Source organism: Heptranchias perlo, chromosome 18 (genome assembly GCF_035084215.1).
Source record: "Heptranchias perlo isolate sHepPer1 chromosome 18, sHepPer1.hap1, whole genome shotgun sequence".
Taxonomy (NCBI): Eukaryota; Metazoa; Chordata; class Chondrichthyes; order Hexanchiformes; family Hexanchidae; genus Heptranchias; species Heptranchias perlo.
Genome location: NC_090342.1, coordinates 34,112,853 through 34,134,371, shown reverse-complemented (window position 1 = coordinate 34,134,371; position 21,519 = coordinate 34,112,853). Strand labels below are relative to the sequence as shown.

The 21,519-nt window shown below is 40.1% G+C and overlaps 1 protein-coding gene across 3 annotated transcripts in view; it reads left to right on the top strand.

Moving 5' to 3' along the window:
* Positions 1-21,096, top strand: part of arfgap2 (ADP-ribosylation factor GTPase activating protein 2) — a 58,374-nt gene extending 37,278 nt beyond the window's left edge. For 2 of the 3 annotated variants that reach the window (XM_067999676.1, XM_067999675.1), the window contains 7 exons: positions 6,424-6,555; positions 8,593-8,718; positions 10,294-10,425; positions 10,870-10,990; positions 12,203-12,293; positions 16,950-17,071; positions 18,737-21,096. In XM_067999676.1, coding sequence (XP_067855777.1) covers positions 6,424-6,555; positions 8,593-8,718; positions 10,294-10,425; positions 10,870-10,990; positions 12,203-12,293; positions 16,950-17,071; positions 18,737-18,754 — 742 coding nt within the window. In that variant the 3' untranslated portion in view covers positions 18,755-21,096. Of the gene's footprint in view, positions 1-6,423; positions 6,556-8,592; positions 8,719-10,293; positions 10,426-10,869; positions 10,991-12,202; positions 12,294-12,497; positions 13,750-16,949; positions 17,072-18,736 lie in introns of those variants that run through there. The other variant, XM_067999677.1, reaches the window with a different exon arrangement.
* Positions 21,097-21,519: the final 423 nt, after the last annotated feature.

Sequence of the window (21,519 nt, the reverse complement as noted above, 5' to 3'; positions counted from 1 at the left end):
TCTGGTCAAACATTCTTATTATGGGGGCATGACTCAGAGGAGTACTAATGTAATTTGCTGACAGTTTTCCATAGAATTAGTCAACTGTTTTAGTTTGTTGTTTTACAAGTCAGAGCAGCATGATGTTTCACACTGCTGTCGGTGCTTTGTCAATCAGGTATTGTAACAGTGTTTGCTAGCACTTGGGATATCAGGAGAAAAAGTGGTCCTGTACTGTTATTTGGAAGTGTTTTTTAACTGTGCCAGTTCTCTTACTATCTTGTATTGAAGTCGAAAAAGTGACTTTAAGCCACCTGTCCATATTACACCACAGTAGAAATAAAGCACATTTTATAAAGCCTAATATGTTCAGCTGCCCATGTTGGGTGCCATTTATGGAGAATAAAATCCTATAAAAGATAGACCCATTGAAGTTCAAAGAACAGAAGAGATGATTTGGCATGTCTTGTCTGCCAGCTCTTTGAGAACAATCCAAAATTAATCCTACTGCCCTACACTCTCCCTATATTTCTGTAACCATTTTCAATTTCCAATATTGATCCATTTTCCCTTAAAATATGTGACAAAGCAGTTCATGCTTCAACAACTCTTTTTGTTAATAAATTTCTACTAAATCCTCTGCACACTCTGACCATTTTAATTCAATGAACACTTGCACTAATACCCCAACCAGAGGTTTTCTCTCTTCCCCCTATTGAAACCATTCATAATTTTAAAAACCTCAATTAAGTCTTATAGTATGTTACAGCACAGAAGGAAGCCATTTGGCCCATCGTGCCTGTGCTGGCTCTTTGAAAGAGCTATCCAATTAGTTCCACTCCCCTGCTCTTTCCCCATTGGCCTGTAAATTTTTTCCCTACAAATATTTATCCAATTCCCTTTTGAAAGTCACTATTGAATCTCCTTCCACCACCCTTTCAGGCAGTGCATTCCAGATCGTTACAGCTCACTGCATTAAAAAAATGTTTCCTCTTGTCGCCTCTGGTTCTTTTGCCAATCACCTTAAATCTGTGTCCTCTGGTTACAGACCCTTCTGCCACTTAGAGTAAATAAGGAGAAATTGTTCCATCAAAACCATTAATGGTGTTGAACAACTCTATCAAATCCCCTTTTAACCTTCTTTGCTCGAAGGAGAACAACCCCAGCTTCTCCAGTCTCTCCACATAACTTAAGTCCTTCATCCCTGGTACCATTCTAGTAAATTACCATCACCAAGACCGCCTACTTCCACCTCCGTAACAGTGCCTGTCTCCACCCCTGCCTCAGCTCATCTGCTGCTGAAACCCTCATCCACGCCTTTGTTATACTTGACTATTCCAATGCTCTCCTGGCCGGCCTCCCATCTTCCACCCTCCACCCTCCACAAATTTGAGCTCATCCAAAACTCTACTGCCCATATCCTAACTCGCACCAAGTCCCATTCACCCATCACCCCTGTGCTCACTGACCTTCATTAGCTCCCGAACTGGGAATGCCTAGATTTTAAAATTCTCATCCTTGTTTTCAAGTCCTTCCATGGCCTCGCCCCTCCCTATCAACCCTCCGAGATCTCTGCACACCTCCTTGCTTCTTGCGCATCTCCAATTCTAATCGCTCTACCGTTGGCGGCACTGCCTTCAGCTGCCTAGGCCCGAAGCTCTGGAATTCCCTTCCTAAACCTCTCCGACTCTCTATCTCTCTCTCTCCTCCTTTTAAGATGCTCCTTAAAACCGACCTCTTTGACCAAGCTTTTGGTCACTTGTCCTAATATCTCATGTGGTTCGGTGTCAAATTTTGTTTGATAACACTCCTGTGAAGCGCCTTGGAATGTTTCACTACGTTAAAGACACTATATAAATGCAAGTTGTCGTTGTAAATCTCTTCTGCACCCTCTCTAAGGCCTTGGCACCCTTCCTAAAGTGTGGTGCCCAGAATTGAATACAATTCTCCAGTTGAGGCCTAACCAGTATTTTATAAAGGTCTAGCATAACTTCCTTGCTTTTGTACTCTATGGGCCCGATGTTGCCAGGCCTGCGGGTTCTCGGCTATCGGGCGCATGGGTAACGCGCCCGGCGAAATCAGTCAGCTCCCCGCACGATCGTAGCATAATTGGATTCACTTACCTTCTCCTCCGGGTTCCCCACTGCTGATCTGCGCGTCGGGCGGGCTGCGCATGCACAGTAAGATCTGTCAGCTGGAGGAGCTCTATTTAAAGGGGCAGTCCTCCACTGACAGATGCTGCAACAAATAGCAAAAATTACAGCATGGAGCAGCCCAAGGGGAAGGCTGCTCCCAGTTTAATGATGCCTCACTCCAGGTATCAATACACAGGGTGAGGAGGAGGGGGAGGACAGAGATCTTCCCCCTGGCGGGCGGGAGGAAGCGGCCTGCCTCTGCCACCAGGAAGGCCTGGCTCGAGGTGGCAGAGGAGGTCACCTGCACCACCAACATATCGCCCACCTGCATACAATGCAGGAGGTGCTCCAATGACCTCAGTAGGTCAGCCGAAGTGAGTACACTTACTCTTTCCCCTACACTCCGTCTGCCACATCACCGCCCCACCCCACATCTCCTTCTGCACTGCCAACACTACTCTGTCACATCACCCCTCGTACCCACTCAAACCTCATCCTCATCTTAACTGCACCTACTCACCTCGCCAGTACTCATCCCGCCACTACCACTCAACCCAATCCTCATACAATCTCATGGCTCTATCTCATACTCACCCTCTCGTGCATCTCTTTCACGGTCAGCCTCACTCAACCTGCCACTACCCGTGCTGCAGCCACAGGGCACGCATCACATATGTGCAGTAGGCAGCGTAAGGCAAATGTGTCGTGAGCATGAAGGGGATGCACAAGGGTGTTTGAGGGTTTGTCACGGTTGTTACTTATATTTAATTTCTGACCAACTCACATCACATATTATATTGGCACCACTACTGCCATGTCTCCGCGAATCTTGTCTGGTTTGTGCAATAATGCCGTTTCCTGAGGATCACAATGAAGACCTACAACTGATGCCACCCATTGTGTCACTGCAGAGTGGGTGTAGGTGTATTTGCAGGGCTCTTTTGTGCAGACGGCTGAGAGACGTCGGCGATGTCCCCGGTTGCACCCTGGAAGGATGCGGAGGAGAAGTTGTTGAGGGCAGTGGTGACTTTGACAGCGACAGGTAAGAAGATGGTGCTCGGGCCAGCCGGGTGCAGGTCGGCATGAAGGAGGCTGCAGATGTCCACGACTACATGTCGAGTGACTCTGAGCCTCCGTGTGCACTGCTGCTCAGAGAGGTCCAGGAAGCTGAGCCTCGGTCTGTGGACCCTGTGGCGAGGGTAGTGCCCTCTGCGACGCATCTCTCTCTGCGGTAGCCCTCCCTCCTGCTGTACAGGTGGATGTGTCACAGCGCTCTGTTGTGGAGCTCCACATGTCAGAGGTGGACGGCGTGGATGGCGAGGCCGGTGAGGCTGTTCGCCCTCCGAGGAGGTCATGACTGCAGCTACGGCGACCCCCATCCGGAAGATGTACATCTGAGGGGGTCCGCAAGGTAGGTACATATCTCTGGACCCCGGGGTAAGTGTGCAAGTTGGTGACTTTAATTGTCAGGAGGAGGGTGGTGGAGGCCAAACTTTGTCCCAAGTGACAGAGTGGCCTCCTGCAATGAGTGATGGTCTCTTCCCCCCCCCCCCCCCCCCCCCTGTCAAATGGACCTTTGCAGCTGCAACAGGTCCATTTGAACTGGGAGTGTTTCCCCCTATGTGGGAAACAGTCCCAGTTTGCTTTAAAATCCCACCCCTCCTCACATAATCCCTTAATCAGGTCAGTTAATGACCTGAACAAGCGAAATAAATACCTTCAAGTGGCATCCCGCTGGATTTAATTGCCTGCGGGATTCCCACCAGCGGGGGCTGCGCGCGCACGGCAGCGCGTCAGTGGGGAACCCGGAAGTGCGCGGGTATGAGGCGGGCTCCAGTCCCGCTCCGGGATTTCCCGATTTTCGGGGCCCCCCGCCAGGAACGCACCCGATAGCGGGTGCTAAAATGCTGCCCTATGAGTCTATTAATAAAACCCACGATCCCATTTTTTTTTTAACAGCCTTAAGAACATAAGAAATAGGAGCAGGAGGAGGCCATACGGCCCCTCAAGCCTGCTCCGCCATTCAGTCAGATCATAGCAGATCTTCGACCTCAACTCCACTTTCCTGCCTGAACCCCATATCCCTTGATTTCCCCTATTGTCCAAAAATCTATCAATCTCAGCCTTGAATGTTCTCAACGACTCAGCATCCACTGGGGTAGAGAATTCCAAAGACACTCAACACTCAATGGCCGACCCCTCATCCTGCGACTATGCCCCCTAGTTCTAGACTCTCCAGCCATGGAAACAGCATCTAAGTCTTCTCAACTTGTCCTGCCACCTTCAAACATTTGTATACATATACCCCCAGGTCTCTCTGTTCCTGCACCCCCTTTAAAATTGTACCATTTAATTATATTGCCTTTCCTCATTCTTCCTGCCAAAATGTATCACTTCACACTTCACTGCGTTAAATTCTACCTGCGATGTGTCTGCCCATTTCACCAGTCTGCCTATGTCCTGCTGGTGTCTATTACTATCCTCCTCACTGTTTACTACATTTCTGAGTTTCGAGTCATCTGCAAACTTTGAAATTATGTCCTGTATACCCAAGTCCAGGTCATTAATGTATATCAAAAAGAGTAGTAGTCCCAACACCGACCCCTGGGGAACACCACTGCATACTTCCCTCCAGTCTGGAAAACAACCACTCACCACTATTCTCTGCTTTCTGTCCCTTAGCCAATTTTGTATCCACGCTGCCAGTGTGCCTTTAATCCCATGGGGTTTCATTTTGCTTACAAGTCTATTATGTGGTACTTTATGAAATGCCTTTTGAAAGTCCATATACACAACATCAACTGCGTTACCCTCATCAGCCCCCTCCGTTACTTAATCAAAGAACTCAATCAAGTTAGTCAAACATGATTTTCCTTTAACAAATCCATGCTGACTTTCATTTATTATGCTGACTCTTAGCCCTTTCTGTTGCATTGATAATAGTCCCAGTGTCTCAAATCTCTCCTCAGAACTATGGTTTCTGATCCCTTGGAAATCCTGCATTAAAAATGAGTTTTAAGAGCAAGTTATCAGCAAGGTGTAGTGAATCTTGCAGATGACTAATTCTTATATGTTGAAAAACTGAAGGACCAAATCTCATTAATGTCAGACACCACCAAGGTTTAAAAGTGCAGGGGTACAGACAAAGTCAATTACTTAGTAAAAAAAAACATTTGGATAGACATTAATGGGTATCTGTAGATGAATTGTAAAGTGGTAGTCCAGTTGAGGGGTTGTAGTTAATGTAAATAAACCTGGCAAGGAAAGCTCAACTGATTTAATGTTGGTAATTTGCAACCCCTGAGATTGGATTACCATTGTCAATTCACTATAGGTGTCCATCACTGTGTATAATGTTAACAATGAGGTGAGTTTTCCTGTCAGTGTGGTGCCATGTTTGCGTTGCTGTTTTGTAGGTGCTGTGATATAGCACCTGAAGGAATATTGAAGTTTTGAAAGGAACCAAAATACTTCCGGATTTTTTTTTTGCACATTGAATTATGGGACCTCCATCTTTTACAAAGTTTACGTGGTCAAAGCCAATAATGGAAGGTGCATACCTTCATAGTACTTTTCTGTCCTTCTGTTACATTATTTAATGTAAATAACATAGTAAAATTGGTAGTTTAGTGTGAAAGGATATGTATTCTGCTCACCTAGTTACTCCAAGTGATCAAACAAATATAAAGGTTGAAGCTGGAACAATATCCAGTAACTCACTGTTTAGAGGTTCACAGACATGAGCCTAATTTCTTCCTTTCTTTGGCACAGAACATTGTGGGTACTATGCAGTGTGTCTGGGGCACTGCATCAGTTTATATCATTAAAGTAAACTCATGCAGTAAGTAGTTTATTAAATATGGCAGACCCTTGGATTTATTCAAATTGTTAGCAAGTAACACTGAATATATTCATACTGTCTCTGTGGGAGTTTTGTCTTTGGTATAGGGATAGGAACAAAGTAACAACCCCACAAAGCTTGCCTCGTAGAATAAGAGCAGATATTCATTTATAATATCATGTGTTGTATCAGAGGTTCTGCCTGACTACAGACCAACTGAGAGTGTTTCAGTACTTGTTTCAAAGAAGTGAGGTAACAAAGCCATCTGTTAATTCAGTTACAATTTTTCAACATTGTATGGTAACTATTTTGCGTGAATTGTAAAATTAATTAGGGTTCATTTTTCTCATTCTAAAATTCAGCGTCATTGTGGATTTTGATGATGCATTGAAATATATTTTCAAGTGTTCAGATGGTTAAGGGCTTGTTCAAAGTGGAGAATGTAAGCAAAGAAATTCTCTATTACAGAGTTTCATCTCTTCGGCTTGCATACCAAGACCTGGAAATACAAAGAAAGAAGGACGATGAGAAGTTGAAGAAAATGGAAGGCAAAAAGAAGGAACAAGCAGAACGACTGGGCATGGGCTTCAGCAGCAGAGCGTAAGTACCTTAAACTGCAACACTGCTTAATTGGGAAGAAAGGAGGTAAAGGTGGGTAGCGAAGTTCTGGATTTTCCGTGTGGGGAATTGTGAGTCCACGTTCTATCGTTCAGTGGTGCAGTAGTAACTTACTGTGCCATCTAATTTAAATGTTCTGTCCACTTCGCGATTCCCCACACGGAAAATCCAGAACTTTTGCTACTCTGCTAGGAAAAGGACTTTTCTCAGGATGAAGGAAGTCATGGGACAGGAGAAATGGAAAGGTGCATCACATTGGGTTACTTGCATGTGTCTCACAATGTATAACTCGAGAATGGCATAGGCAGACACCTGATGCCATAGCCAGCAAATGGCGCTTCAGATGGACAAGAACTAAAATAAGGAGCGAAGAGAAGTTGTAAATAGAAATAGCTTTAATTATGGCATTGCTCCCAAGGAGTTGAGTGTTCCGCTTTGCATATAACCTTATACTCACAATATCAAGTACAAAGAAGAATACTGTGGAGAGACTTCAATTATGTGGAGGGACTGGAGAAGCTGGGGTTGTTCTCCTTGGAACAGAGAAGGTTGAGGGGAGATTTGATAGAGCTGTTCAAAATCATGAACGGTTTTGATAGAGTAAATGAAGAGAGACTGTTTCCTGTGGCAGAAGAGTCGGTAACCAGAGGAAATAAATTTAAGGTGATTGGCAAAAGAGCCAGAGGCGACATGAGGAAACATTTTTTACACAGCGAGTTGTAATGATCTGGAATGCACTGCCTGAAAGGGTGGTGGAAGCAGATTCAATTGTAACTTTCAAGAGGGAATTGGATAAATACTTGAAGGGAAAAAATTTACAGGGCTAGGGGGAAAGCGCAGGGGAATGGGACTATTTGGATAGCTCTTTCAAAGAGCCAGCACAGGCACGATGGGCCGAAAACCACCTCCTGTACTATGATTTTAAAAAATCCCTAGCTGCCATTGTGTTGACTGACATGAAATGCTATGTAGTACACTTCAGATATGATGGAGGATGTCTAACGTGTAAAATGTTTTGTCTACTTACAAAGCAGCACTGTCAGTTTGTTTTACTCAGCAGTGCTCCAACTTAACAACTCATACATTTTTAGGCAATTTTTTTGCTTTTAGTAATACAGTGCAAATGTCCCTTTTCGTTGCACTGCTTACATCATCTCAGTGAGACTGACTTAGGTTAAGGACATTTTAATAACTGCATTGTTAATTTTAAAAAAATAATGTAAAATAAAATTGTTTTGTTACCTGGTCTTATGAAGCAAAGCTTTGATTGGGGCATTCTTCTCCACCAGATCCAAATCTGTTTTCTCATGCTCTGTCCGATTATCTATATTAAAAAATGTATGTTTGCATATACTTTTTCTTATTTTATTATGTTTGTGTCACACTTTTATGTCGCCTTTGTTCCATTATACATACTTATGTTTTCATTTATAATGGAAACTGCCTATGTAAACTTGTCACACTGTAATTACACCCTCCAGCTTTTGGGGGTATGTAGTGCCTCACTTTTGTGCCTTTCAGCTCCTCAGCTTGTACTGCAGGGAAATTCCTATTCTCGAACCAACTTTATTTCTCTGCTTCCCAAATAAACTGTCAATTTTGCTGTTTAACTGTAAATAATATCAAATATTATGTAAAAATAAGGACAGAATGTACGACTTTAAAATAGGAACTGAATTACCTCTGGCTACTCTGCTCCAATTGTCTTTGGTCCTCTAACCCCAGTTTGCCTGAAGACTGCCCTTGCTTTTGGCTTCCTATGTAGGTAGGTAATTGAGTAGTATGTTGAAATTTTGTTAATACTCTACTCTAAAATAAATATGGTAATGGAAAACGGTTTCTTTTGTCATTTAATAATGTTGCAAAAAATTTTGTATCTGAATCTGGGTCTTCGTTTTTTTTACATTTTGAAATTGCCGTTCAATTCTTCTTGTCAGTACAGACTGAATGCAACAAAGTAGAGCTCTGTATTGTGCTACCCTATAATGTTCTTCTTTTTCTCGCTTTTATTCCTTCCAGTGGAGTTTCTCATTCTGTACTATCAGATATGCAAACCATAGAACAAGAGACACCTACTGTTGCAAAATCTTCCAGGAGAAAGTATGATGATGATGAAGAACCTGCATTTACTACTTCTCATTCCAGGTGAGGTGTCTTCCTATGTTCGATCCTGAAGAAAATCGTGTTGCAACATGTTGGCTGGGATAAAATACATGAGGTGACAAAAAAGATGAAATTTTTTTAAAGTATTAGGGCTGCCGCTGCTACTGGTTATTTCCTCAGCAAAACATTAAAGGGTGCAACCTGAGTGATTATGAGGCAAGAACCTGAAGTACAAATGTGCTTTCTTGGTACTGTTAATCGTTAAATGGGTGCAAAGGTTTTTCGTGAATTTTTTAATAGTTTTGTAAATTTTGTTCCCTTTTGAGCATTGGAATGTTTTATTCACTGAATAAACAAAAAAAAACTCAACTATCTATGGGTGTTACAAACATGACTTTGGTTGAGAGAAAAAAAGAGGTGATCTTGTCCCGCATGTTCGCTAATGCCAGTCTGAGAGATTTTTCCCTTTGGGCAAGAGTTGCTATAGTGCATGACTTAGTAGTGCATTGTTTCAGAGCGACATTGATGCAAGCTAGGAATCAGGTCATCCAACTACTTTCTTGTCTGCGCACAGTATATGATGCGGGGACACTCGAGAAGGGGGAAGAAAACAATAGGACTTCAGAAGGTCTTACTGTTCAGAAAATAAGTATTTAAAAGCCATTAACACTATCTTCAATCAGCAGGCCCATTGGGTTAATACTTTTATTTTCATGCAGTCCTGATACCTGGCAGCCTGCACCCTCCTACCCCTCCCCGCCAGCTTTAATCTCTTTGTTGATATCGATGTGACACTTGTTCAATACATTAGTTGAAACTGTATCAGTTATCACTGGATTCTGATTACAATTGATGATACACTACTTTTGAAAAGAAAAACAAGTTATCCTAGTGCATCATTGGACTCTGATTCAAATTCTAGTTCAGACAATTTGAACTCTGCTATACTTGGTTGGAAAGTTTTGCTGGATCCTGTCTGATCTGTTGTAGCACTACTTAGGAGCAGGAAAATTAAAAGCAAGGGATAATCTATCCCAGCCCATAAAGTGCTCGTTGTCAAATAGTGGAATTGATAGCTGTGTGGATGTAGTGACCTACACCATTTTGCTGGACTTCCAGCAGTGTCCCTTGTTGCTGGTTGAATTTACCTGTCCTATAAATGTCATCTTTTGTTTTTGCCACATTTACAGCAGAAGCTGCAACTCTGTTCTAACAATCAAATACGTTTGATCTCATTGGCTTCAATGGCAAACTCTTGGGCCTGTGGAATTCCAGAAGAGCACAGTAACTGAGATGACATTTTGTATAACTTGTTGATTACACCAGATCTCTGGGGAAAAAGCCAGACACTGTTTCTGAAATTTAGTTTCTTTTGTGCATTAGTACATTTTAAAGAAAGTAGTATTTTGTTGTCATTATTATGTTGACTGTCCTTAACACACAGCAGTTGCTGATGATGACTACATTGAATACAGATATGGAGGAATAATTTGGGGGGAACAAGCAGAAATACAAGTTAATGCAACCAAAATCCATTTTGTTCAAGCCTATAATGAAAGAGTTAATATTTTGTGAGACCTGTAACTTTCCCTCTTTCCTCCTTCTCCAACTCTTTAGGTATTTTGATGATCCACTGGATATGGGAGGTACATATTCAAAATGGGACGACAACAGTGATTCCTTTTGGAAGACAGAAAGCAGCAATAGAGAGAAGGATACATTTACTTCAAAGATATCATTAAATGACGGGTATAGCACATAACTTGTAATGAAAATATCTTATTTGGTATTATGCCTCATTGCTGAACATACTACATGATTTCAACAGATAAGAAAATGACCTTTTTTTCTTAATTTTTGTTTTATTTAAAATCATTTAAGCTTAGTACCAAAATCTACCTTAGACTTAGCCTAAACTTAATTTTCTTTTTAGTCTCTAAATTTATTATGCTTCATATAGTTATTTTTGACCAAGATATTTGATAGCAAATTATTCGTTGTTACTTTAATGTTTGATTGTACTTCATCAGTTTATGTATAACCCATTTTCAACTCACAAGTGAACTCTAGAAATGTTTACACAAAAGTAACTGTAATGCAGATTGATGCCACACAAGAGACTTGTGTTTTTTTACACTGCTATGTTGATCCTAGTTTTAACGTTAGTATCTAATTTCTCCCATCTTTCCCCAGGCCTGCACGTCGTAAGCCGGAATCAGATTATGTAGTGGTATCTGAGGAAGCACAGAAGAAATTTGGCAATGTCAAAGCCATTTCTTCGGATATGTATTTTGGGAAACAGGATCCTGCAGAAGTGAGTGTGCCACCATTTTCTGAATACATGTGATCAATCTGTTGCGTTAAATGGTACTATCAGTGCAGATGCATGCAGCATTCAGTGCCGACTGCATGAAAAAGTAACAGTTCTGTGCTGAATGAATGCCTGTAAAAACAGATTTCAGCAGTGAAGTTAAACAAGTTAACCATCTTTCTCAGTAATGAAATCAAGGTATTGAGACCTGTTGTGAACTGTGCCTACTACTGTTTTAGGAAACATACTGGCATGTACGGTTAGTGACAATGCATGCAATTCCTATTGAATATGCTGATGCCTTCAGATGCACCGCAGCACCAAACGGAACACGTTTGGTTGCAGTGCCTTGAATGGAGATCAGTATTGGTGCTAGCAGAAACATTAATAAAAACTGTGCCCTCCAATTATTTACTTAAAATGAAATATTTACATAAAATTATCGATGTATATTCAAGCCACAGATTTTACATAATTGAGTTTTCATTTGTCTGTATTAAAATCTGGAAGTAAGAGGTTTTTTAAAAGAGAATTATGTTAACGTCTTTGAGATTTCAGCGTCACTGTGGGTGAACACATTACCTTTCACCTCAAAAGCCTGGGATATTCTCCCTGCCATATGCAAAGATCCTATGGGAAATGAGCTGGAGCAGCCTTAGCCCAGAACTTAATGAATGTGGGCCAAGAGTGCAAAGCTGCACTTGATTCATTACTATTTGGAACTGAATTTGACAATCTCATTCAGAAGTCACAAGGATGCCTGGTGTGGGAAATTGAGATATTCTTTAGAGGTTGGCGTTCAGACAAGTTATGGAGGGAGTTTATCTTTACGTCTAATAAAATGTCTTCTGGCTGAAAGTACTTGATGCTAAAGCTATTGGATAGTTATGTAGCTGATCCAGCTTACTCTTGATCCTCATTCCGGGAGCTTTTTCTGCAGTAGAATTCTGCTGTCTAAATCTCGTTGAAAATGCAAACTAAACCTTATCCTACTCTCTCTGGAAGACTTCCCTTTGGAGAAACAGGACTTTTTTAATATTTCCTTTTTAAAAGATTTTAAGTTCACATTATGTATTTATAAAAAGTTCTGTAGTTTTATAATTCAGCTTTAAGGCCAGAACTGGTATGTATTAAGTTCTGTTTTAGCAACAGTTAATTGTTTTTATTGCCCCTAAGGTAACTTTTTTTTGACTCTTGGGTTTGTTTTGTCTGCAGTATGAAGCTAAAACTCAACTGGAACGATTTTCAGGAAGTTCGTCTATTAGCTCAGCTGATCTATTTAAGGGTGAAAAGAAGCAAACATCAGGTAAGATGCCAGCCATGTATGATATCTGGAGAAAAACTACCTCTTCAAAAACTGGGTACACATATAAACTGAGCACAGGACAGTGTTGTGATTATTTTCTATTTCTTCTCCTACAAAAAGTCTTTTTAATTGATGCACCTCATCTCTTTCTTTTCTTTTGAAAGATTTGTTTAGTTTCACTTTAAATTTTTTTTTGTATACCAGTGGTTAAAGTGTTCCAGAATGCTGAGGAATGGCTTTCCAGCTCTTAACCAGCGATCCCGGTGTGCTGCCTCCCTGTGTCCCTGATAATCGGCACTTCTACTTGCTTCCACGAAGTCCCTGAATTGCTGCTGCTTCTCCCAACTTCGGACTCTCTTTAAATTAAAGGAATAACACATCAATCTATGTTACATCAATATATTAAAAATGTTACATGTGCACGCATTTACTGTTTCACCTTGCACTTTCTGTGTCACACTTCTGTCACATTTAATTATGGGAAAATTTCTTCTTGGTAACTTTCTTGCAGCTGATTTACATACAAGCCAGTTGTTCACTAAGCAGCACCATGGGAGACCATGAAGACAACATATGTGGTCATGGGTTCCTGTATCACTCTTTTGGTCACGCTTAATTATAGACCAATTTATCCCACTTCTCTCGTACTTACAAGCAAATTTCTTGCAATTGACTGGCTCTTATGCAAATACATTTACATTATAATTATTTCTATAGTTATTATCACTAGATCTATATAAATGTCCCCATATACTACACCTGTATTCCAGAGCACCTCTGCAGTTGCAGGGCCACAACAGAAAAATACTACATGTAGCCCAATGAAGACTCAAGTCTACAAAAAAAAATTCCCTGTGAGTCCTTGGTAGTCACACATAAAGTGAATATAGACCTCACTGCACTTTCGCTGCACGCACAAAGCATTGCCTGCTGTAGCCCACTTACCAGCACCCACTATAATCACACCAACCATTATATATTATAACACTTCTGTCCTTATAAAACAGCATATCATCTAATTTACAGTGAGTAACGCCACAGGAGACCTGTTAATCTATACAAGTCTTGCACCTGGTGCATGTCTGTCGCGCCACAACTTCGAGGCATCCTTCTTAAGAACATCATATGTGCATGGGGCAAAAAGTAGTGATTGGCTGACATGAGGCCTCATGTTAAATCACCAATCATATAGCTGATTGCTTAAATGTCAGACTCAAAAGCATTCAATCCAGTCATTATGTACCAATGAGGATAGAAAAAAAACGAGCGATCAAATCTCTTGAATTTTTTTTTTGAAAACTGACAAGTAGCAAGAAAAACTAATCACATTGCTCCAAAAATTAATTAGTTTGAATTTTCCTCCCAGCTGAAAATGTACCAGTAAAAGTAGCATTTATAACCTGAGATCCCCATAAAATAATGTACATTTCTGAATAAAATGCTATTCTTACTCAGAGTTATGTGTTCGGTGTTATAAAGTCTCTAGAAAACATTTTCTTGCCAAGGCCTAACCCTGAATCGAGCACTGAGACTCAATTTGAATTTGGAGTGCTTGTCTGGAGCTTGAATTATTGGGTTGGTCTTTGTTGACCATTTCCCCCCTACAAATACCTTGATTCTTCCCAATTAAGTGTGATTTTTATGAACCATTTAAGGCCCTTTCCTCTTCATTTTAATTTCAGATTAATAATCCCATCCTCCTGAGTTTAATGAGCACCACTACATATAGGAGCTCGGGGAGGCCATTTAATACACTAAGATGTTTTTCATGATTGTTAGCGAGACTGACCATTCTCAGAATATACCAGGATTTGCATTTTGTAAGCCTAGCCCCTTCTTCCACAGCCCGCAAAACCCTGTAAGGTAACTGAAATTTTTCATATTAAAAACATGAGAATGACTTAAACTAGGATTGATTACCTGGATCTGCCTATTGAGACCACATTCCCAAAGAGAATACCTGAGTATTGGCCTTAAAGGGAGTGCTCAATTTGAACATAGCTCCACTTCAATAACTAGCCATCAAAACTATGCTCAGTGTACACGTGAGCAATGCCATGGGAGATCCACATATAATCATGGTAAAATAGGTTGAAGCCGTTTTGTACGATAGACAAGGTGACAAATCCCCTAATTGCTACAGGAGATTCTTTTAAACTAAATGTAAAATGTTAATTTAAAAGATTTTTTGGGACTAGTTGAAGAACAGAGGAGTTATCCCGGTGTCCTGGCCAATATCGATCCCTCAACCAACATCACTAAAACAGATTATCTGCTCATTATCTCGTTTGGTTTGTGGGACCTTGCTGTGTGCAAGTTGGCTGCCAGGCTTCCTAAATTACAATGGTGACAACACTTCAAAAGTATTTAATTGGCTGTAAAATGCTTTGGAATGTCTTGAGTTTGTGAAAGGCACTATTTAAATGCAAATTCTATCTTTCTTTCTAACTGTTAAATTAACAGTTCTATGTAGATTAAGTGAGTTGGCAAAACTGTGGCAGATGGGGTTCAATGTGAGGAAGTGTGAAGTCATCCACTTTGGATCCAAGAAAGACAAATCGGAATATTTTCTTACTCATGAGACTAGGAACTATGCAGGAGCAAAACGATTTGAAGTTTGTGTACACAAATCACTAAAAGCTAGTGCGCAGGTACAAAAAGTAATCAGAAAAGCTAATAAAATATTGGCCGTTATCTCAAGGGAGCTTGAGTACAAAGGGGAGGAAGTGATGCTTCAGCTGTACAGAGCCTTGGTCAGACCCATCTGGAGTACTGCATTCAGTTTTGGGTACTGCACCCCAGAAAGAATACATTGGCCTCGTAGGGGGTACAGCAGAGATTCACCAGAATGATACCGGGGTTTAAAGGGTTATATTAATAGGGACAGGCTGCAAAAACTAGGCTTGTATTCTCTTGAATTTAGAAGGATGAGGGATGATCTAATTGAGGTGTTTAAAACGATAGAAGGATTCAATAGGATAGAAACAAAGAAGCTATTTCCTCTGGTGGGGAAATCCAGAACAAGGGGGCACAATATTAAAATTAGAACTTAGGCCATTTAGGAGTGAAATCAGGAAACACTTTTTCAGACCAAGGGTAGTGGAAATCTGGAACACTCTTCCTCCAAAAGGCTGTCGATGCTGGGTCAATTGAAATGTTCAAGACTGAGATCAACAGATTTTTTATTAGGTAAGGGTTGAAAGGCAGGTAAATGTAGTCGAGGTACAGATCAGCCATGATCTAATTGAATAGCGGAACAGTCTCGAGGGGCTGAATGGCCTTGTTTACGGATACCGAGGTCAGGGGTAGAATCTCCCATTTGCAATTAGGGGATTTCAACATAGTTTTTTCTAAAGAAACAAAGATTCTATTTCTCTTATACTAGGGAAGCCCCAGCAGCCATAAATAAATACAGATCAGGACTTAATAAACGGTGCAAGCTTGTACATGAATGGTTTGTCTTCAGATTTGCCCCATAGTGTAAATGGGTCAGATTCAGTAGCACTGTAAATTCCATGATACTATAGGATTGCTTCTTCACAAGGTTCACAAGATAATATGTTTGAGGAAGACCTATCTGATTACTCTCCACATAACCACATCACAGCACCTAACTGTTCCTTATGTGATTCCAGGAATTTTTCCTCCACTACGGTACCTGGAAGTCCAGTCTGCATGTTGATCACTTTGTATGAGGAATTTCCTGACGTCAGTCTTAAATTTGTGATTTCCTAGTTTCAACCTGTTCCCTCGTCCTATCACAGTTTAACTTTAAACAATGTTCTGGATTTACTTTTTCTATAGGATTTACAATCATACGCTTGCATGAGGCCCCTTCTTAGTTGCCTTCTTTCAAAGTTGAAAAGCTGAAGTTTTTCTAGTCTTTTCTCCTAATTTAGTGCCACAACCCTTTGGCATGAATGTCTCCCTGTTGTCTTTTGATGTGGTTCTATAATAAAAACAACAAATTAAAGTAATGTTCCTCTGCATTCTTTTTATTTGTGCATTAAGTTTTTCTCTTGGTGCCTGTGTCCACATTCCATTCACACTCACACGAAGGAAGCTAATGTTAAACAGGAAGTGTGAATGGCTGCAAGAGACCAGAGGGATACTAAATGCCCCCTTTTAGCCCACTGGGTATAACAGAATATTTTTGAATATAATTTTTAGAAGTCCTTTTAATTGGAAAAACAAAAGCTATGACAATGGGATTCCCACATTACTGTTGTGCCCTTTTGATGGCCTAGATAGAGGTCATCGAAGCACCCTGGGCTCTGGCTGGTACATGGCACAGGGAGAATTATTTGGTTAAAGGGGAGATTTATTTTCAGTTAAGGAGTCCTGCTCTGAGAAAAATAAAATAACATTTCATATATTGTTCATGTCTTGCTAGATTAAACTGGTTTGGAATATAGCGTTGTCAACTTTTGAACCAGATTTTTATTTTGAAGGAAAGTTCTGCTTTCATGTGTACTTTTAAGTTATATAAATACACTAATAAGCACACCAATGGATAGGACTGAGAAGTGCACATGTGTTTTGTATGTTCAGTTTTATTTTCCTCCTTCATTTCTTTTATAGTGATTGTATTTTACTTAGAAGTGAATAATTTGATCAAGATTATATGTTTATTATTTGATTTGTTATTCTCTTAAGCAAACATGTCTCTGACCAACGTGCTGCCAACAGCTCCTGACATGGCACAGTTTAAGCAAGGTGTTAGATCTGTGGCTGGGAAGCTATCTGTTCTTGCCAATGGAGTGATGACTTCCATTCAGGTCGGTATAATTTATATAACAAATAATCTTTCAGTATCTTTTTTCAGGTAAGTTCTTGTGACCAATCTGTCTGTCTTTTATTTTTGTTTATATTTATATATAAAAATTTTGCATTGGGCGTGTGTCCATCATACAACAGGGTGTTGCACATTGTTGCAGATGGAAATCAACCAGAAAGCCGTTGTTCTGGAGTTTCAAATTTACAAGCAGTATGAGGTCAGCAACAATTACAAGCAGCTATGATTACCCGGATTCCAACAGGAAGTACTTAAGCAATGGCCTTAGAGACTGGTCAATTTAAGCAGCTTAAAATCATGTTCCAGACCCCAGACTATCCAGTCAATCCACCAGTATAATCAAAATTGTCTTGTTAAAAAAAAAAAATCAAATTGTGTCAAGTTTTAACTTCTGTGAGTGAAAATGAACTTCTTACTGCCAAATTTTTTAGTCCTCGTTTGTAATTTCAGAAGTTTGCAAAAATATTCAGTCAAGTCAAGAATGTTTTATTGAACTCGCTAAATTGAGAACTAATTTTGCTGAAAGATTATATTGAAAAAGAAATTTTATCAGTGACTTATTTAAACATTGCCTTTAAAATAAAAATGGTGGGGCGAGACTGGGTGGGACAATGGATTAGCACATCGTCCTATCAACTGTAGGTTTTTGTTCAGCTGTAATGATGGGAGGTCAGGGTGAAATTAATTTGGGTGGCCTGAACACAATTAGCAGTGTCATGGGTTCACCATGAACACAAAACTGCCCATAATTTAACACAAATTGAAACAAAATTGCAATCTCTCCCTCTCTCCTTCTCCATACCTCCCCTTTTGTGGAAATGGATGAACCTTTCAGTCTAAAAAAATCTTATCCTGGTGTTTGGAATGACTTGTAAAATAATGATTCTTGTCAATTTCACAGTGATAAGCAGAACATTTTGGGTCACGTCTTTCACCATCACACTCACCTCCTTGCAGAGCTTCCAGCTCTGTGTACACTGTTCCTCAGTTAGACATCGGTGGACTTTTGGGGCTTACAAATCTTTCACGTGAGGTTGTTATGATCAGCAGCTTGAGTGCGATATAAATTCAGTATGTTTTGATTATACCGTAAGTTAAAACTCACTTGGTAAAGTGTTAGCTATAAAAGATGGCTTTATTGATGCACTACATTCCTTTTGTGGTTTGATTCCAGTGCACTCGAGGCTGTGTGATTGCTGGTCTCAAATGTTCTCTTCAAAGGAAAAATAATTCTTGTAATTCACGTGAATGTGTTGTCTTAATTAATCTAGAAGTGTGGAAATTCTGCCGTTGTGTATAGTGTAAGAGCACTTTCATTTATTTCTTCCTCGAATGAGGAATCTTCAGTTTCTATTAAGTGATCCATGTAGTAATATGAGCAGAATCTGACTCGCTATAGTAGAGAGATTCAGTTCATCAGGCATCCTGCATCTCTAATGCATGGCTTTCAAGCTATGTAGTCAAGAGTTGTTAGGTTCTGTCAAGCTGCCCTGGAGTCTATTTCCTTTTAAGACTCATAAATGTTCAAAGATTAGTGCTTTGGCTTGCTACACATGGTTCCTTTGTGCTACTTGTATTTCAAAGCAATAAGTCTATAATGGTCACAAAAACCTCTCCCTTCAACAGACCGTTTACTTGTCTTTTGCAGGATCGATATGGCTCCTAACTGGATGCAAACAATATAACGAAATGAATGTGAAACCTTTCAGAAGTGATTTACATTTGGGTGCCTGCTACACCATTGATTACCAAAATATTTTGAAGGAATATTCATTTCAGATGGAAATCTTTTGCCACAGTTCGATGCTTATATTGCATCTACTGACATCTATCTTTGCTCCTACTTACTTGAGTTTTCCCAGAGTCAATCTGTCTCAGGTAATACTGTGCTTTAAAAAGAGGGGAAAAAAACTCAACCTAGGAGAAGGAAGTTATATTTGTCATTGGAGTGAGATTTTTTTTCTAGTTTAAACCAGGCAAAATGGTATTAAATATGTAGAGCTTTAATTAGTTTGGGAAAAGGGTGCAATATTCAATAAAAAGAAAATATGCTATACAGATATACATTACAATATGGGTAAATCCACAGCTTTAAAGAAGTGCTCTTATAAATTGGGTTTTGTTTCCTGTTTAAAGAAACAGTGTTTGTAGAATTAAAACACTACACTGAACTCTGAGAAAGTGAGTGTGCAGTTTCTTATATGGATTGTTTGTTTACTGGATCAGATCTGCTTTTTGGATCTGTTAAGCAATTGTAAGATAGAATTGTTTATTGGTACTTTGAACACGTGATTATATGCCAAAATACTCTTGTTAGCCTTTAGAAGTATATAGTCTGTAGGAAATTGAAGTATGGAAATTAAACAACATGACGGTTGCAAGGCACCATGTTGGGAATTACAGGTAGTTGGAAGGTGATCATCAATCATTTCTGTTTATAGCAGAAACCTGTACGGTGTGCTTTTTGGAAACCAATTATTTCTACTCATGGGACCAATTAAATAAATGTAAATGATAATATACTGTAGTTGTAAATTGTAATGAATCTTTAATTTTTGGATCATTATGTTTAAATTGCACACTTTTTGGTGGCAAAAAGCTGTAGAGAGATATGTAAACATATGTATTTCTAATAAAAAAAAAAGACACATTTGCTTCATACAAGTGGATCAATACTGAAATTGAACTAAGTAGGAAACCTAAGCAATAAATGAGTGATTATAGTAAGATTTCAACAAGAGAATGATGCATATGTATTATACTCTTGGACTGAAATACTAAAGTCCATTGATTGGGGAGATATTTTACATCATTGAAGATTGGTGTCAGTGGGCAATCAAACAGTACAACAGACACATTACCTGCTAATATTACAAAATAGAGTATAGCTTGTGCAAAACAAAGGGAAAATGTTTACTAATGTTAAAATAAAAATCTCCCCTGGGAAAATAAATATTAACTCTAGTTTGGAAGGCGTAATAGGGACAAAAATGGATCAAAAGATACAGAAGTGAAAGTTTAGCCAATAAAATGTTGTGTGCAGATTAACAGTTGCATCATAGCATTGATGCTGGAATTTTGTTGAATCTGAACTTACCACGTGCAGAATAAAGTTTTTTTGTCCTTGTTCCTCCAGTCTAGACCTGGTTCTTCCTTTTACATATCCCTGGAATCCAACCGGCAGCGTTCCCTGATGTATTCAATTAGGTTTTATAACTGTAGCAAGTGATGCATTTATTGCCCTGTAGTGAACCTATTGGATCACTGTGGGAAAACATGACTGCGATCCGCTGCTATCAGAAGTTGAACATTGTGACTCGTCGGTACATCCCTCTGTAATGTAAGGATGGCAAGAACCCCACAAAATCTCTGTGCCCCCCCCCCCCCAACCAGCGGTCTAGCTTATGGTTGTACCAGTTCACCACTCATAATTCTGCCATTGTCAATGCTCAAATAGTTATGCTGCAGCTGTATTTGGTTTACTTTGAACCTAATTTATTTAACATCATGTAAATGGAGTGTTCAAAGCTGCACCCCAATATCCTGGACAGACAAACATATTATTTGGAGGCATATAAGATAGTAAACTATATTAAAAAGGAAAACCTGGATCAGGATGCTTGCAGGAAAGAAAAACATTGAAAGTATAGAGCTGCCCCTCCAAAAAAATATATATTTACCAAGTATAAGGCAAGATATTTTACCAATCTCCTGTACCTGTTTAAAGTAATCATTATAACATGGCTGTTGCTACAATTCAGCCAAGAAATGAGTCAGTTTCCATTCCACGTGCTCCCTTGTTGCAAACCCTTTTTCTTTGATGAGGATGCGTTTAGACCTAGCAACTTACTGGCCACAATTGGGAATTTCCTTTTTGCTGATGACCTCAAGGATGAGCGGAAAATCTTCAGGTCCCCCAGAAGATTAAATGATTGTAATTACTGTGCATTAGTCTTACTTCTACCTATAAGTGTTCACCATAATTGCATAAAATCTTTATAACCATGACTTGTTGAGTTGTATTTTTCCCACCTAACTGCCTCTCTTGAAATCAGAATCCTGCTTAATTCAACAACAGTTTGCATTTATATTTTTTTTATTTGTTCATGGGATGTGGGCGTCGCTGGCAAGGCCAGCATTTATTGTCCATTCATAATTGCCCTTGAGAAGGTGGTGGTGAGCTGCCTTCTTGAACTGCTGCAGTCCATGTGGTGAAGGTTCTCCCACAGTGCTGTTAGGTAGGGAGTTCCAGGATTTTGACCCAGCAACGATGAAGGAATGGCGATATATTTCCAAGTCGGGATGGTGTGAGGCTTGGAGGGGAATGTGCAGGTGGTGGTGTTCTCGTGTGCCTGCTGCCCTTGTCCTAGGGTGGTAGAGGTCACGGGTTTGGGAGGTGCTGTCGAAGCCTTGGCGAGTTGCTGTAGTGCA